Source organism: Littorina saxatilis, linkage group LG12 (genome assembly GCF_037325665.1).
Source record: "Littorina saxatilis isolate snail1 linkage group LG12, US_GU_Lsax_2.0, whole genome shotgun sequence".
Taxonomy (NCBI): domain Eukaryota; kingdom Metazoa; phylum Mollusca; class Gastropoda; order Littorinimorpha; family Littorinidae; genus Littorina; species Littorina saxatilis.
In genome coordinates this window covers 40,969,933-40,987,382 of record NC_090256.1, presented here as the reverse complement: position 1 = coordinate 40,987,382, position 17,450 = coordinate 40,969,933, and the positions used below count along the sequence as shown (strand labels likewise).

Genomic DNA, 17,450 nt, shown 5'->3' with positions numbered 1-17,450 from the left:
GCATCAGCCACTGAGTCAGTCTCAGTCAAGGCTCAGTATTTAGGCGGCCGGCCATTCCAATAGTTTATTTCGTTTAGGTTTGGCATCATCCAGTGTCGTTCCCAGTCCTGGGTCTTCGGTCATTCATGCATACGCAATGTTCTGACCCCTGGCCGGTAGAACGTCCGATAGTTTTGACACGTAGGGGTTCTTTCTGACCATCAGTTTTCCTACCAAGCGGACCAAACCAGGACATCTTGACCTGTACATATTTTCAATCCAGGTCCAACCTTCTTTCCTCTGAGGCTGGGAACAACACTGATCCTCCTGTACACACTCGTGCTATTACGTTCGTGTCAGGTATAAGTCTACCTTGGGCAAGGCTCAGTCTTTAGAAGGGCAGCCGTTCCAATAGTTCATTTCGTTTAGGCAGTTTGGCACCATTCCTCCTGTACTCACGCGTCCTGTTACGCCTGTGCCAGGTATCAGTCAGTCTGTCTCAGCCAAGGGTCAGCCTTTAGGTTGGCAGCCGTTCCAATAGTTCATTTCGTTTAGGCATCGTTTTTTCTGTACACACTGGTCCTATCACGTTCGTGCCAGGTATCAGTCAGTCTGTCTCAGCCAAGGCTCAGCCTTTAGGTGGTCATTTCATTTCGTTTAGGCAGTTTGGCATCATCCCTCCTGTACACACGCGTCCAATAACGTTCGTACCAGGCATCAACCAGTCTGTCTCAGCCAAGGCTCAGCCTTTAGGTGGTCATTTCATTTCGTTTAGGCAGTTTGGCATCATCCCTCCTGTACACACGCGTCCTATAACGTTCGTACCAGGCATCAACCAGTCTGTCTCAGCCAAGGCTCAGCTTTTAGGCGGGCAGCCGTTCAGTTCCTGGATAGAAGAAGACTGTGGCGGGGGCAGAGGACCTTCAGCGCCGTTACTGCTACTGTTACTGCCACTGTTACTGCCCTGGCTGATGTGGTCAGGCTCCTCCTCATCGTCCAGCATCCGCCGCCGGTTGGACCCGTTGCAGGCGGCGAAGGTGGTGTGGGCGTCGATGTCCGGGACGATGTCGCAGTCGTAGCGCTCGTCTATCACCCCTTCCCGGGACTCGGAGGACTTCTTGCGCCAGAAGACCACCAGGGCTGCCCGTCGCTTGATCTTCAGCAGCCACTGCCAGTCTGCGGCCGCCTGAATGCCCGCAACACAGAAAAGAGTTTTGTTAAGCTTAACTTTATAAAACGTATAGTTAACACGTTTAAATTCATTTTTACATTTAGTCAAGTTTTGACTAAATGTTTTAACGCAGAGGGGGGAATCGAGACGAGGGTCGTGGTGTATGTGTGTGTGTGTGTGTGTGTGTGTGTGTGTCTGTCTGTCTGTCTGTCTGTCTGTGTGTGTGTGTAGAGCGATTCAGACCAAACTACTGGACCGATCTTTATGAAATTTGACATGAGAGTTCCTGGGAATGATATCCCCGGACGTTTTTTTCTTTTTTTCGATAAATACCTTTGATGACGTCATATCCGGCCTTTTGTAAAAGTTGAGGCGGCACTGTCACACCCTCATTTTTCAATCAAATTGATTGAAATTTTGGCCCAGCAATCTTCGACGAAGGCCGGACTTCGGTATTGCATTTCAGCTTCGTGGCTTAAAAATTAATTACCGGTAATGACTTTGGTCATTAAAAATATGAAAATTGTAAAAAAAAACCCATTTTTTATAAAACGATCCAAATTTACGTTCATCTTATTCTTCATTATTCCCTGATTCCAAAAACATATAAATATGTTATATTTGGATTAAAAACAAGCTCTGAAAATTAAAATTATAAAAATTATGATCAAATTTGTCGGTTCCTGATTCCAAAAACATATAGATATGATATCTTTGGATAAAAAACACGCTCACAAAGTTAAAACGAAAAGAGGTACAGTAAAGCGTGCTATGAAGCACAGCGCAACCGCTGCCGCGCCAAACAGGCTCGTCACTTTCACTGCCTTTTGCACTAGCGGCGGACTACGTTCAGTTTCATTTTGTGAGTTCCACAGCTTGACTAAATGTACTTATTTCGCCTTACGCGACTTGTTATATTTTGAAAGGATGTAGTTGGTTGTTGTTTTGTTTCCAACATACCGTAGCTGAATGGTCAGATCCTGTGAACATGTTTTCTTTGAATAGAAATAATTCCGTTGGGTTTGCATTGCTTGTGAAATAGTGAATACCCTTGCTTTTCCTCTGACAAATAACTTGACACGTGCTCCTGTCCACGTGTTTCCGACACACCCCTCGCTAGTGATTGCATGGCCACTCCAATGTTTGCCCGAGTAAACAGCAAGGGCATTCACTCTTTCACAACCCATACAAACCTGACAAGAGTTATTTTCGGAATTCCTGAAATTCGTGGAATTATGAAATCTTTATTTATTTCGCCGCCAAGATTAAGTTGATTTGTATCATTGAAACATTTGACATTTTTTTCTTTTTAATTCTTTTCATGTTGTTCATGTACCCCCATGTGATCAGTTTTATGAAAATAAGCAACTGTCTTGCCTTGTCCGAGCCGCTGCTGTCAGCAGAAGAGGATCTCGTGACGCGGAGGGTGTGGTCTCTGCCGTGGTACAGGCGTTCGCTCTGCTGACCCGGTAGGTTGTTGTTGGTCAGGCCCCCCCCGCCCCGCACGATGACGGAGTTGTGGCCCCTGAAGGAGGGCTTGCGGAAGGAGGAGAGGCCGAAGGAGCGGGTGAGGGCCATACTGTCACGACGTAGGCTCTTCTTGCGCATCCACATCCGCCGGATCTCCGCGTGCACCTGTTTCGTTCATCCCACAACATTTAGCCAGTTGCAACATCGTGACATAATCCTGTACCAATGTAATACAGTGGAACATTTAGCCAGTTGCAACATCGTGACATAATCCTGTACCAATGTAATACAGTGGAACATTTAGCCAGTTGCAACATCGTGACATAATCCTGTACCAATGTAATACAGTGGAACATTTAGCCAGTTGCAACATCGTGACATAATCCTGTACCAATGTAATACAGTGGAACATTTAGCCAGTTGCAACATCGTGACATAATCCTGTGCCAATGTAATACAGTGGAACTCTCCTTGTGGGACCCCACACAATCTGAGAAATTCACCTCTTAAAAAGTAGGAAGTCTTAAAATAGGGGTAAAATTACAGAGGATATGAAACGAAATCTAAAACACCAAGGTCTTAAAAGGGAGGAGGTCTTAAATTGGGGGTCTTCAAAGTGGGTTCCACTGTATTTGAATACGCCGGTACCTAAGCATGTGCCGAGGGGCAAGGCCAGTTGAGAAGAAACATTTATCACACGATGTGGATAGCAAACATTAAAATAAAACAGATAAGTCAAGCAAAAAATAAACACAAATATCGAAAACACAATAAACAAAGGTAAAGAAAACAAAAAGATATGCTTGCCGACAGTCAGTGTGTGTGTGCGTGGTTTGCCGTGTGCGGCGTCAGCGGGGTGTGTGTGTGTGTATGTGTGCGTGCGTGCGTGCGCGTGCATGCGTGCGTAGGCTACGTTCTTGCGTGTGTGCGTTCGAATGAGAAAGAAGAGAGAGAGAGGATTGAACAATGAGGTCACGTTCTCTGTCACATGAATACATATACACACACTGAAGGCTACTTCGGACACGAACACTTGCCAACAACTGTGGTTGGACATGCTTTTGAAATGTAATATTTTTTCGACATGATTTCTGGACATACGAATCCCGCTGTGTTGCCTACTGATGTTGCGAATGATGAAGGTTTTGAGTTGACTGACCTTGAGGAGGGATTGCATCAGGCGTTTATCGTCTCAAATTATATCCTTGCTACTTTTCAGGAGTCAACTATTGCCATTCATGGTAACTTGGATAGTCAATGTTTTTATTTGTTTGATTCCCATCAAAGAAACAGAAATGGTAACCATTCTTCAAATGGCGCTGCAGTTTTGATGTCATCAAGTTAATTCCTTTGCAGAATTGATTGATTTTCTCAAAAGCCATTATCAATGTGTTTATCAATTAACACCTGTTCATTTCTGTCCAACTGCAATGCAAACTCAATGTGGAGGAAACAAGGATTCATTACAAACAAGTCATCCCTGTACATCAACAGATTTATGTACCTCAATCAATACTGCTAGTATGAGTGACAGGAATCTAAAAGAAAAAACAACCAAACGCAAATGTACTACTACTACTTCTTCGACTCGTTTGAATGTAAAACAGAAATGTAACACTATCTGTGACAATGACGGTTCTACGACTCGTTTGAAGGACAGTATAGATCGAACCTTAACCCACAACTACGACAATTTGTGTCAGACTTTTTTGAACAGGAAAATATGCCTCTGTTCAACAGTAACCAAAACATGGAAGATGTTTTTGAAACTTTACAGAAATGTAACACTAGCCTATCTGTGACAATGTTGCTTTTGAATTGAACCCACATTTGTTGAACAGGAGAGAATGTTCCTGTTCAACAGTGCCCAAAACACTGAATCTGACGTTTTTGAATCTTTTCTGTCATCTAACTGAATCTGACGTTTTTGAATCTTTTCTGTCATCTAACCCAATTGCTCATGACTTCATCGATCTTGAACATGCCTACTTTTCAAAGAAAGACAGACAAAAGCGAAATCTGCATGTTAGCCATCTGCCTGAAATGGTCAATGCACTTTTGTAAAATTGTCACAGCTGTAATGCAAAAAATGCATTTTGTTCAAATGTTTAGTGCAACTTGCTACTATATAATCGCTGTATGCGCTTTGTGGTAATAATGCACTGTTGTGAAAAGTTTGCGCTAAATGTTGGCACTATGCATCATTGTTGGAGCACCCTCCTGTAGATGCACCATGCTGAAAAATGTACTTATGAATCAAGCATTGACTGAAATAAACAATTTATATATCCAGCACAACATGCAATTCATTAACTTTTGACCCTAACCTTTAACACTTCCCAAAATAAATCTTTGGTGGACATTGCATCGACGCTGTTCATTTTGAATGAACATTTTTCTTGTGCTTACTTGGGGTCGATCATTCACGAACTCCGGAAATAACTCTGTTAGGTTTGCACTATGGGTTATGAGAGAGTAAATACTCTTGCTTTCAATTAGGCAAATTTGTACACGTGCTTCTTGTCGATGTGTTTTAGAGAGAACCTCGTTAGTGACTGCCAAGTGGAAAAGTTTGCCTCAATAAAATTCAATCTTTCACAACTCATAAAAAGCCGACAGAGTTATTTCCTAACATCGTCTATTGGGAGTAGGAGTGTTGGAAAAGCCGGTATTTCCGTTGGGTCATGATTTTGGTTTTGTGTGGGGATAGGAGTGGGTGGTGGTAGGGGGAGGGGAGGTGAGAGAGTAACGTTAGTTCCTGTGGACGGTGTTTGAGACAGACACGTCATTTTTGATGGGCCAGCCAGCCAGCTAGCCAGCCAGCCTACCAGACACACACACACACACACACAAGCACACACACACACACACGCAAACACACACGCAAGCACACACACCCGCAAGCACGCACGCACACACACACACACACACGCAAGCACACACACACACACACGCAAGCACACACACACACGCAAGCACGCACGCACACACACACACACACACACACAAACATATAAACTCAAACATACCTCTTCATTCAGGAAACAGAAGAGCAAGGCAAGAATGAAGCCCTGAAAGTTAGAAAAACTATTTGTTTAAGATCATTCAAGTATTACTGTATATTTCTCATATAATTTTTTTGTTGTTGTTTTGTTTTGTTATGCGTCATGGTCATTTGTCTCTCCACACTATTCACTTTAAACACATGTCAAAGGAACGTCACAATACATCGTCATATCCACTTAAGCGCGTGTACAGACAGAAAGAGATAGACAACCAAACAGCCAGCCAGCCAGCCAGCACACACACACACACACACACACACACACACACACACACACACACACACACACAAACGCACATACCTCCCCCTACACACACACAAACACACCCATACCTGAAAAGAGTTGTAGGTCATCTCCATGTAGAGGTGCCTGATGTCGAACTCTGCGGAAAAGCTGACGGGGAAGATGACGTAGAAGACGATGTACAGGACCCCGAACAGCGGGATCAGCACCAGGATGAACTTGGCCAGCCGTCTGAAGAACAAGGCACACGATAGAGAAATTTTAAGTTTTACGTCCTCAAGGCAAAGCCATTAGGGCCATATTCCCAGGTGTTACCCCGACTTTTGATGAGATACCCAGTTGTATGCGTGTTTAGGTGTAACCGGCCACCTGCACTTCTCGCAGAATGTGGTGACACGGGGGTCGGACATGGATACCGTCTGAGTCTGCACATACAGTTGACCCGTGTCCATCCCGGCCTGGATTCTAACCCGTGACTCTAGGATCATAAGTCCAGTGCTCTGCCACCTGAGCTACTCGGACCCACACAAGACACCCCAAAGATGGGATTGAAGGCCCAATCCGTCTCGTGAAAACAGGTCGCCTCGACGTCTCAGATCTTGTCAGGCTTTTACATGGGATATGACCATCCCTTCACTTGGTCACATACGAAAAATGAACAGCCTGCATGAATATTCTACGTGGACGGTGGTATTGTTTCTAATAATTGATTTTGTAGAAGGCGCGGGTGCCTTATCGGGAAATTAATTCATCAAGAAATTTCAACTCACCACAGCAGACAGTCAGGGTGTTGATTTTTTTAAGTATGTGACCAAGTAGAGGGGTGTTCTTATTCCATGTAGACGCCTGGCCAGATCTGAGACAGTGGGGTGTACTGTTTTTACGAGGCAGAGTAGGCCTTTAAATTTCAATCTCATTTCGCTAGCCCCACCATGTTACAAACCTATACGGAACCACCAATTTGTGTACCTATTACCTCTTAGAAATCCGAAAGTGATAAACTGATATTTTGCACACACAAATCCAAAACAATAAAAAAACGGTTAATTTAGAGAACTTTTAATCATTGACAAAATTATCTTCCTCGAAAGTTAGCATGACTTTTTGTGTATAATTATAAGAATTGGAAAGTCTACATGTAGAAAACAACGAGGGTCCTATACCTGTACTGCTGCTGTCTGCCAATGTGTCTGTCTGCCGAGCGGACACGGGATACCAGTACTCGAAGTATGTTGAGAAAGAACACAAAGTTCACCTGGAATAGCACAAAAGCTAATGTTATTTTTAATGGGACCTATGTTCGTTGTGTTTATATCTATTGAACACACACGCACTCGTACATCCACAGAAGCACGCATGCACGCACACAAACACACATGCGCAATACAAACACAGACAGGCAGGCACACACACACACACACACTGACAAACACACGCACGCACACACCACTCCCCCCCCCCACAGACTCACCACTCCCCCACCCCATTACACAAAAAAGTGTTACAATCACAAGCATGCCAATACCCAAATTTGAGACTAACTGATAAAAAAAAGTCGCGAAAGGCGAAATTACTACATTTAGTCAAGCTGTGGAACTCACAGAATGAAACTGAACACACTACATTTTTTCACAATGACCGTAGTCCGCCGCTTGTGCAATACGGAGTGAAACTGACGAGCCTGTTTAGCGCGGTAGTGGTTTCGCTGTGCTGCATATAGCACGCTTTTCTGTGCCTCTCTTCGTTTTAACTTTCTGAGCGTGTTTGTTTTAATCCAAACATATCATATCTATATGTTTTTAGAATCAGGAACCGACAAGGAATAAGATGAAATTGTTTTTAAATCGATTTCGGAAATTTAATTTTGATCATAATGTTTATATTTTTAATTTTCAGAGATTGTTTTTAATCCAAATATAACATATTTATATGCTTTTGGAATCAGGAAATGATGTAGAATAAGATGAACGTAAATTTGAATCGTTTTATATAAAAAAAATATTTATTACAATTTTCAGATTTTTAATGACCAAAGTCATTAATTAATTTTTAAGCCACCAAGCTGAAATGCAATACCGAAGTCCGGCCTTTGTCGAAGATTGCTTTACACAAATTTCAATCAATTTGATTGAAAAATGAGGGTGTGACAGTGCCGCCTCAACTTTTACAAAAAGCCGGATATGACGTCATCAAAGACATTTATCGAAAACATTTAAAAAAGACTGGGGATATCATACCCAGGAACTCTCATGTAAAATTTCATAAAGATCGGTCCAGTAGTTTACTCTGAATCGCTCTACACACACACACACACACACACACACACACACACACACACACACACACACACACACACACACACACACATACACACACACACACACACATGCACCACGACCTTCGTCTCGATTCCCCCTCCTAAACGTAAAAAGAGTAAACATACTAAAAGTAATTAACCAGCAAATACTCACAATGACGCTGGCCATTAAAGGACCATTGAAAATCCACAGCAGAGCCGGCTTGCTATGAATAGTCCAGCAGCTGATATCAAGCACACGAGAAGAAGTGAAATGTTAGTTAATGGTGCCTTTCATTCAAAGCGTAACACAAAACAATCACAGTACAGATGTTCAACTCTTGATTTACATAAGAGAAAGTCTGAGGCGATGTGGTTGGGTAGTAGAAAACATTGTGATGAAACATTTTATAATTTTGTTTGGAAGAAAAAGCTGAAGATTTTGGGTGTATATTTTTGTAATGATAAGAGTGCTTCTTTGGTAGAAGATAACTGGACTGGAAGAATAAGGAATATTAAGCGATTGATTTGTGCATTGGAGAAACGAAATTTGAGCATTGTAGGGAAAATATGTATTGTGAAAACGTTTTTAATTTCACAATTTGTGTATATTATGCAAGCGTTTGTATTACCTGACTGTGTTTTGAATGAAGTCAATACCTTATTGTTTAGATTTTTGTGGCGAAAAAGAGATTGTAATCGGAAGGCCTTTGAAAAGGTGAAAAGAAGCGTTTTATGTTTTGAAATTGAAAAAGGTGGTTTAAAAATGATCGATATTAGGCAAATGCAAATTTCTTTTTTATTACAATGGGTTTCACAACTGACTACATCAAATGGAAATGATAATTGGAGTTTCACTCCGAAGATGATGTATTTGCGTTTTGGAAAGTATTTTGAATGTTTCTTATCGAATGTAAACAGTGCAAGATTTAAAGGGTTAGACCTAGTGAAATCACACTTTTGGAAAGCAGTATTAAAATATTGGCTGGATAATAACCACTACGATCGTGGGACAGTCGGGCCGATTTTATTATGGAATAATGCATGCATAACGTATAGTGGCAAAGTTTTATTTTTTGAAAGTTGGATACAACGAGGGGTATTGGTATTAACTGACATTGTACTTTCGGGAGACATATTATCATATCAAGACATATGTGATTTGATTGGATATTCGCCAAACCGAATTCTTGAATATAATGTTGTAAAAGCTGCTGTGTCATTATTTATGAGGAAAAATGTTGTAAATATGACTGATGATGTTTGTATTACCTTACCACTGTTTAACGGCAAAAATGTGTTAAGTGCCAGAGAATATAGGAAAGAGATTATTAATATGAAAACAGATGTACCATGTTCCGGAGGATTTTGGAAGAGAAAGTTTAATGTAGAAATTGATGAACGATCTTGGATAGTTGCCTATCAGTCAACACAAGAGACTAGATTAAGAGTTTTACACTGGAAAATTATGCACAACATTTACCCGACCAACATTCTCCTGTGTAAAATGAAAGTAACGGAAACTAATAAATGTAATTACTGTTGTGATGTAACTGATTTCATTGAACACTTCTTTTTTGAATGCCCGGTTGTATACAAATTCTGGAAGTTTATTGAAGAATTTATTTTTCGTACTTTAGAAATTAAGATTGTTTTGAAAGTTAGTGATGTTTTATTTGGTATGCATTTTGTAATGGTGAAAAAGGCAACTATGTATAAATTGAACCACATTATCTTAATCGGAAAGATGTGCGTTAGTATATATAAAAAAACAAATTCGTTTTTACCGTTGGAAAGTATTTTTAATAGGCAGCTACAGATAAGAAGCATTTTTGTGTGAGTGTTCGAAGAACAAAACGTTAAAAAAGTTAGCTTGTTGTACTCGATAAGTTGTATTTAATTCATTGTATGAGATATTGTTAATTGTTGTTATTTATTTGAATAAAAAAATTTGAAAAAACAAAACAAAAAAAACCTCTTGATTTTGAAACTTTAAAAAGCCAATGGTCTAAGAAACCAAGGGAAGTCAGCACTGTCAATAGAAACAACGACGTTAAGTGAGAGTAATGCGGAACCAGTCTCCTGTCACCTGAGATAATAAGAAGCATTGAAATGAACAAACTTCTTCTTCTTCTGCCTTCAATTCTTTCATTCTCTGCGAAGCCTGTACGAAAGCCTATAAATATGTCTTTCGACTTTTTTCTTTCAAAAACTGAACAAGCCCCTCCAAAGTTAACAAAGAAAGAATCACCGCAAATGGGGATTCTTCCTCCCCCAAATATCAGTGAGACACAAAGACACACAACGCTGTGCCTTGGCTGTAATTTTACAAATGAATTTTGGTCGGGGCGTGTTTCTGAACTTGGAACTTAGTAACCAACCAAACGACCCACCGACCAAGCAAAGCAAGCAGACAAGCAAGCAAAGTGCTATACTTACAACTGGCTGTCTAATGTTGATTTAGCAACCACCCATGGAATAAAGAACAGCAATGGAGAAACTGAAACAAAACAGTAGAGACAATTAGGGCATTTACAAAAAGGACTTTTACGACTATATATAGTTGCAGAATAAACTGATGCCTTCCAGACTAAAAAGTAAACAACCCCAAAACACACACAAACACACACACACACACGCACGCACGCACGCACGCACGCACTCACGCACGCACGCACGCACGCACGCACGCACGCACACACACATAGAGTTCTGAAACCATTCAGTAATGTTTATACACAAAACTCAGAGGCTGAAACCTACACAATCACCGGGGAACGTGTGGCCAAAGAAAATTGAGTTCTGAAACCACTGAGTTATAAACAGATATAAATCTGAAGCTTGATATTAATTGGATGAATTCGACTTCGCTCGCTGCACGAAGCTTTGGCAATGGATTTATAAAAAAAAACCACCAACAACTTCGCGAAGTCTTCGCGCACTCAATTTCGGACTCAAGAGAAGAATTCCGAAAATAACTCGGGTTTGTATGGGTTTTAAGCGAGTGAATACCTTTGCGTTTTACTCGGACAAACATTGATGGGCCAATCACTAGTCGCGAGGAGGTGTGTCAGAGACACGTTTACAGGAGTACGTGTGAAGAATTTTGTCAGAGGAAAAGCAAGGGTATTCACTCTTTCACAACCCAGATAGAGTTATTTTCGGAATTGGTCTATCAAGGACATCGTTCAGAGGCTGAAACTTACGCCAGCCCAGCAGAACGTAGACACGGACGCCCCTCCGCTCCGTAGACAGCGTGCTGTAGATGAGCATGTGCAGGTAGAGCCCCTCCATGAAGATCCACATCTGACTCACGCAGATGGAGTAGATGAACAGCGACACCAGTGTCCGACACTCCCAGTGCTGCGCACGTGAACCACGAACATGAGAAATAATGAGGACAGTGTGTTGCTCGAAGGCCTTCAATCTGGAGACAGGGGACACACCGACAAAACACAGAAAGAAAGAAAGCAAGAAAGAAAGAACGAAAGAAGGAAAGACAAGAGACAAGAACAAAGAAAGAAAGTCGCGTGGGGCGAAATTCCTCCATTTAGTCTACAAGCTGTCGAACTCACAGAATGAAACTGCACGCACTGGTGCCAGACAGATACCATGGAAGAAATGGTGGTGCCAGACAGATACCATGGAAGGAATGATGGTGCCAGACAGATGTCAGGATAGGAATGGTGGTGCCAGACAGATACCATGGAAGAAATGGTGGTGCCAGACAGATACCATGGAAGGAATGATGGTGCCAGACAGATGTCAGGATAGGAATGGTGGTGCCAGACAGATACCATGGAAGAAATGGTGGTGGCAGACAGATACCATGGAAAAAATGGTGGTGCCAGACAGATACCATGGAAGGAATGATGGTGCCAGAAAGATGTCAGGATAGGAATTGTGGTGCCAGACAGATACCATGGAAGAAATGGTGGTGCCAGACAGATACCATGGAAGGAATGATGGTGCCAGACAGATGTCAGGATAGGAATAGTAGTGCCAGACAGATACCATGGAAGAAATGGTGGTGCCAGACAGATGTCCGAGTAGGAATAGCGATGCCAGGATAGGAATGGTGGTGCCAGACAGATACCATGGAAGAAATGGTGGTGCCAGACAGATACCATGGAAGAGATGGTGGTGCCAGACAGATACCATGGAAGAAATGATGGTGCCAGACAGATACCATGGAAGAAATGGTGGTGCCAGACAGATACCATGGAAGGAATGATGGTGCCAGACAGATGTCAGGATAGGAATGGTGGTGCCAGACAGATGTCAGGATAGGAATGGTGGTGCCAGACAGATACCATGGAAGAAATGGTGGTGGCAGACAGATGTCCGAGTAGGAATGGCGATGCCAGGATAGGAATGGTGGTGCCAGACAGATGTCAGGTTAGGAATAGTGGTGCCAGACAGATGTCAGGTTAGGAATGGTGGTGTCAGACAGATGTCAGGTTAGAAATAGTGGTGCCAGACAGATACCATGGAAGGAATGATGGTGCCAGACAGATGTCAGGATAGGAATGGTGGTGCCAGACAGATGTCAGGTTAGGAATGGTGGTGCCAGACAGATGTCAGGTTAGGAATAGTGGTGCCAGACAGATACCATGCAAAAAAGACACACACCCCACAACCACCACCCCCAGCCATCCAAATCCTCACCTCCCCCTCCCCACACACCACCCCTAAACAACCCACCTAACATACGTGTACAGAAAGACGGAGGGGTCATCGAGAGGCAGTGAGTGAATGGGCCAGCCACCCTAAACAACCCACCTATCATACGTGTACAGAAAGACGGAGGGGTCATCGAGAGGCAGTGAGTGAATGGGCCAGCCACCCTAAACAACCCACCTATCATACGTGTACAGAAAGACGGAGGGGTCATCGAGAGGCAGTGAGTGAATGGGCCAGCCACCCTAAACAACCCACCTATCATCGAGAGGCAGTGAGTGAATGGGCCAGCCACCCTAAACAACCCACCTATCATACGTGTACAGAAAGACGGAGGGGTCATCGAGAGGCAGTGAGTGAATGGGCCAGCCACCCTAAACAACCCACCTATCATACGTGTACAGAAAGACGGAGGGGTCATCGAGAGGCAGTGAGTGAATGGGCCAGCCACCCTAAACAACCCACCTATCATACGTGTACAGAAAGACGGAGGGGTCATCGAGAGGCAGTGAGTGAATGGGCCAGCCACCCTAAACAACCCACCTAACATACTGTACAGAAAGACTGAGGGGTCATCGAGAGGCAGTGAGTGAATGGGCCAGCCACCCTAAACAACCCACCTAACATACGTGTACAGAAAGACGGAGGGGTCATCGAGAGGCAATGAGTGAATGGGCCTGCCACCCTAAACAACCCACCTATCATACATGTACAGAAAGACGGAGGGGTCATCGAGAGGCAGTGAGTGAATGGGCCAGCCACCCTAAACAACCCACCTATCATACGTGTACAGAAAGACGGAGGGGTCATCGAGAGGCAATGAGTGAATGGGCCTGCCACCCTAAACAACCCACCTATCATACGTGTACAGAAAGACGGAGGGGTCATCGAGAGGCAGTGAGTGAATGGGCCAGCCACCCTAAACAACCCACCTATCATACGTGTACAGAAAGACGGAGGGGTCATCGAGAGGCAGTGAGTGAATGGGCCAGCCACCATAAACAACCCACCTATCATACGTGTACAGAAAGACGGAGGGGTCATCGAGAGGCAGTGAGTGAATGGGCCAGCCACCCTAAACAACCCACCTAACATACTGTACAGAAAGACTGAGGGGTCATCGAGAGGCAGTGAGTGAAAGGGCCTGCCACCCTAAACAACCCACCTAACATACGTGTACAGAAAGACGGAGGGGTCATCGAGAGGCAGTGAGTGAAAGGGCCTGCCACCCTAAACAACCCACCTAACATACGTGTACAGAAAGACGGAGGGGTCATCGAGAGGCAGTGAGTGAAAGGGCCTGCCACCCTAAACAACCCACCTAACATACGTGTACAGAAAGACGGAGGGGTCATCGAGAGGCAGTGAGTGAATGGGCCAGCCACCCAAACAACCCACCTAACATACGTGTACAGAAAGACGGAGGGGTCATCGAGAGGCAGTGAGTGAAAGGGCCTGCCACCCTAAACAACCCACCTAACATACTGTACAGAAAGACGGAGGGGTCATCGAGAGGCAGTGAGTGAATGGGCCAGCCACCCAAAACAACCCACCTAACATACTGTACAGAAAGACGGAGGGGTCATCGAGAGGCAGTGAGTGAATGGGCCAGCCACCCAAAACAACCCACCTGACATACGTGTACAGAAAGACGGAGGGGTCATCGAGAGGCAGTGAGTGAATGGGCCAGCCACCCTAAACGTGACAACCCACCTGACATACGTGTACAGAAAGACGGAGGGGTCATCGAGAGGCAGTGAGTGAATGGGCCAGCCACCCTAAACAACCCACCTAACATACGTGTACAGAAAGACGGAGGGGTCATCGAGAGGCAGTGAGTGAATGGGCCAGCCACCCAAAACAACCCACCTAACATACTGTACAGAAAGACGGAGGGGTCATCGAGAGGCAGTGAGTGAATGGGCCAGCCACCCTAAACAACCCACCTATAATACGTGTACAGAAAGACGGAGGGGTCATCGAGAGGCAGTGAGTGAATGGGCCAGCCACAGAAGACCACACACACACACACACACACACACACACACACACACACACACACACACAGTGACACACACAGGGCCTACACACACTTACACACCTGTAATCTCATTTCAAGCGCATACACGCACGCACGCACATACATGTACACAGTGACCGACACTCACGTACACACACACACACACACACACACACACACACACACACACACACACACACACACACACACACACACACACACATACTTGTTCACATAAACACGCACGCACAAACACGCAAGCACAAACACGCCACGCGCGCGAGAGAAAGGCCCAATGGAGGGGATGACGTCACGATGCATTGACGTAAACACATCGTGACGTGGTTTATCTGCGCGAACATAATTGCTGTAGTCTGGACAATTCTACCCCAACAAAGCGGCCATGGATGGCGTTGGTTCAAACATCGAAGAATTGGTCAGCACCCACCGTATTTAAGTTAGTAGGGCCTATGTTCCCAATTTTTCGTGAACTTCCATCCCCAACTGTAGCCTGAGTTAGGGCACAAAGATTCCTTCTTTATCATTTATAATCAGCATGAACATTTCTCAAGTCAATATTACAGTATAGCCTAGCGTTCGTGGGATACCTCTGGACAGCTTCGCTGGGATAAGATAAAATCTTCTGATCGATTTCTTAAATTTAAATCGTAGTTATAATTAACGTACGTTCGTTAATTGTGTTCACATTATAAGAGTAAACATGACATATGTATATATTTATATATTCAGAATTTGATGAAGAATACGATGCAATCATTTTTATATCTGTTTGCGAAAAATCGATTTTAATGACAACTTTAATGAGCAAACTCATTAATTAATTTTTAAGCCTCCAAAACTGATATGCATACCAAAGTCCGGGCTTCGTCGAAGATTTTTGTTTGTTTGTTTGCTTAACGCCCAGCCGACCACGAAGGGCCATATCAGGGCGGTGCTGCTTTGACATAACGTGCGCCACACACAAGACAGAAGTCGCAGCACATCTCACATTATTCTGACACCGGACCAATCAGTCCTAGCACTAACCCCATAATGCCATACGCCAGGCGGAGCAGCCACTAGATTGCCAATTTTAAAGTCTTAGGTATGACCCGGCCGGGGTTCGAACCCACGACCTCCCGATCACGGGGAGGACGCCTTACCACTAGGCCAACCGTGCCGGTTCGTCGAAGATTACTTGATCAAAAATTTCAACCACATTGGTTGAAAAATGAGAGCGTGACAGTGCGGCCTCAACTTTTACAAAAAGCCGGATATGACGTCATCACAGATATCAAAATAATGACGAATTTGTCTGGGGATATCATACACAGGAACTCTCATGTAAAGTTTCATGAAGATCGGTCCAGTAGAATCTCTGAATCGCTCTATACAGATCTAGACAGACAGACAGACAGACAGACAGACACACACACACACACACACACACACACACACACACACACACACACACACACACACACACACACACACACACACACACATACACACATACACCACGACGCTCGTCTCGATTTCCCGTCGATGTTAAAACATTTAGTCATAACTTGACTTAATGTAAAAAGCAAGAAATAAGAATGAAAGAAAGAGAGACAAAACACAGCAAGAAAGAAAAAAAAGAAAAAAGGAATGGAAAAAAAAAGAAAGACAAGACAATAGAAAGCAAGAAAGAAGAAAAACGGAAAGAAACACTAACAAAAACCACACACAAACAACAAAAGAGCTAACTAGCGAACAATAAAATGTACCAACTAACCAACCAGCCAGCTAACCAAACCAAACAGAAACGCGTACCGTTCCATCCTGGATGAACTCGAGACGGCCGTCGTATCTTCTCCTGATGTCTTTCTCCAGACCAAGGTCCTCCACGAAGAGCAGCTGCTTGGCAAAGGACAGGGCGGCCCGCAGGATGAACGCCAGGAACAGGTTAAGGTGAAGCGTGTTGCTCTTCGACTTGAGGCGGCTGAAACACCGTCACAAACAACATATATAATCTCACACTGAAATGATCTCACATTGAAATGATCTCACATTGAAATGATCTCACATTGAAGTGCAATGCAAAGGACAGGGCGGCCCGCAGGATGAAGGCTAGGAACAGGTTAAGGTGAAGCGTGTTGCTCTTCGACTTGAGGCGGCTGAAACACCGTCACAAACAACATATATAATCTCACATTGAAATGATCTCACATTGAAATGATCTCACATTGAAATGATCTCACATTGAAATGCAATGCAAATGACAAAGGACAGGGCGGCCCGCAGGATGAACGCCAGGAACAGGTTAAGGTGAAGCGTGTTGCTCTTCGACTTGAGGCGGCTGAAACACCGTCACAAACAACATATATAATCACACATTGAAATGATCTCACATTGAAATGATCTCACATTGAAGTGCAATGCAAATGACAAAGCGGCCCGCAGGATGAAGGCTAGGAACAGGTTAAGGTGAAGCGTGTTGCTCTTCGACTTGAGGCGGCTGAAACACCGTCACAAACAACATAT

General features: G+C 43.8%; 1 protein-coding gene across 1 annotated transcript in view; it reads right to left on the bottom strand.

Annotated features, from left to right (window-relative positions):
- Positions 1–835: 835 nt before the first annotated feature.
- LOC138983094 (secretin receptor-like) overlaps positions 836–17,450 on the bottom strand; it is a 91,644-nt gene continuing 75,029 nt past the window's right edge. Inside the window, exons 6-14 of the mRNA XM_070356502.1 lie at positions 16,740–16,908; positions 11,431–11,587; positions 10,664–10,724; positions 8,400–8,469; positions 7,092–7,183; positions 6,018–6,159; positions 5,650–5,691; positions 2,528–2,785; positions 836–1,165 (exon numbers count right to left, since the gene is read on the bottom strand). Of these exons, the coding sequence (XP_070212603.1) occupies positions 836–1,165; positions 2,528–2,785; positions 5,650–5,691; positions 6,018–6,159; positions 7,092–7,183; positions 8,400–8,469; positions 10,664–10,724; positions 11,431–11,587; positions 16,740–16,908 (1,321 nt within the window). The remainder of the gene's footprint in view (positions 1,166–2,527; positions 2,786–5,649; positions 5,692–6,017; positions 6,160–7,091; positions 7,184–8,399; positions 8,470–10,663; positions 10,725–11,430; positions 11,588–16,739; positions 16,909–17,450) is intronic.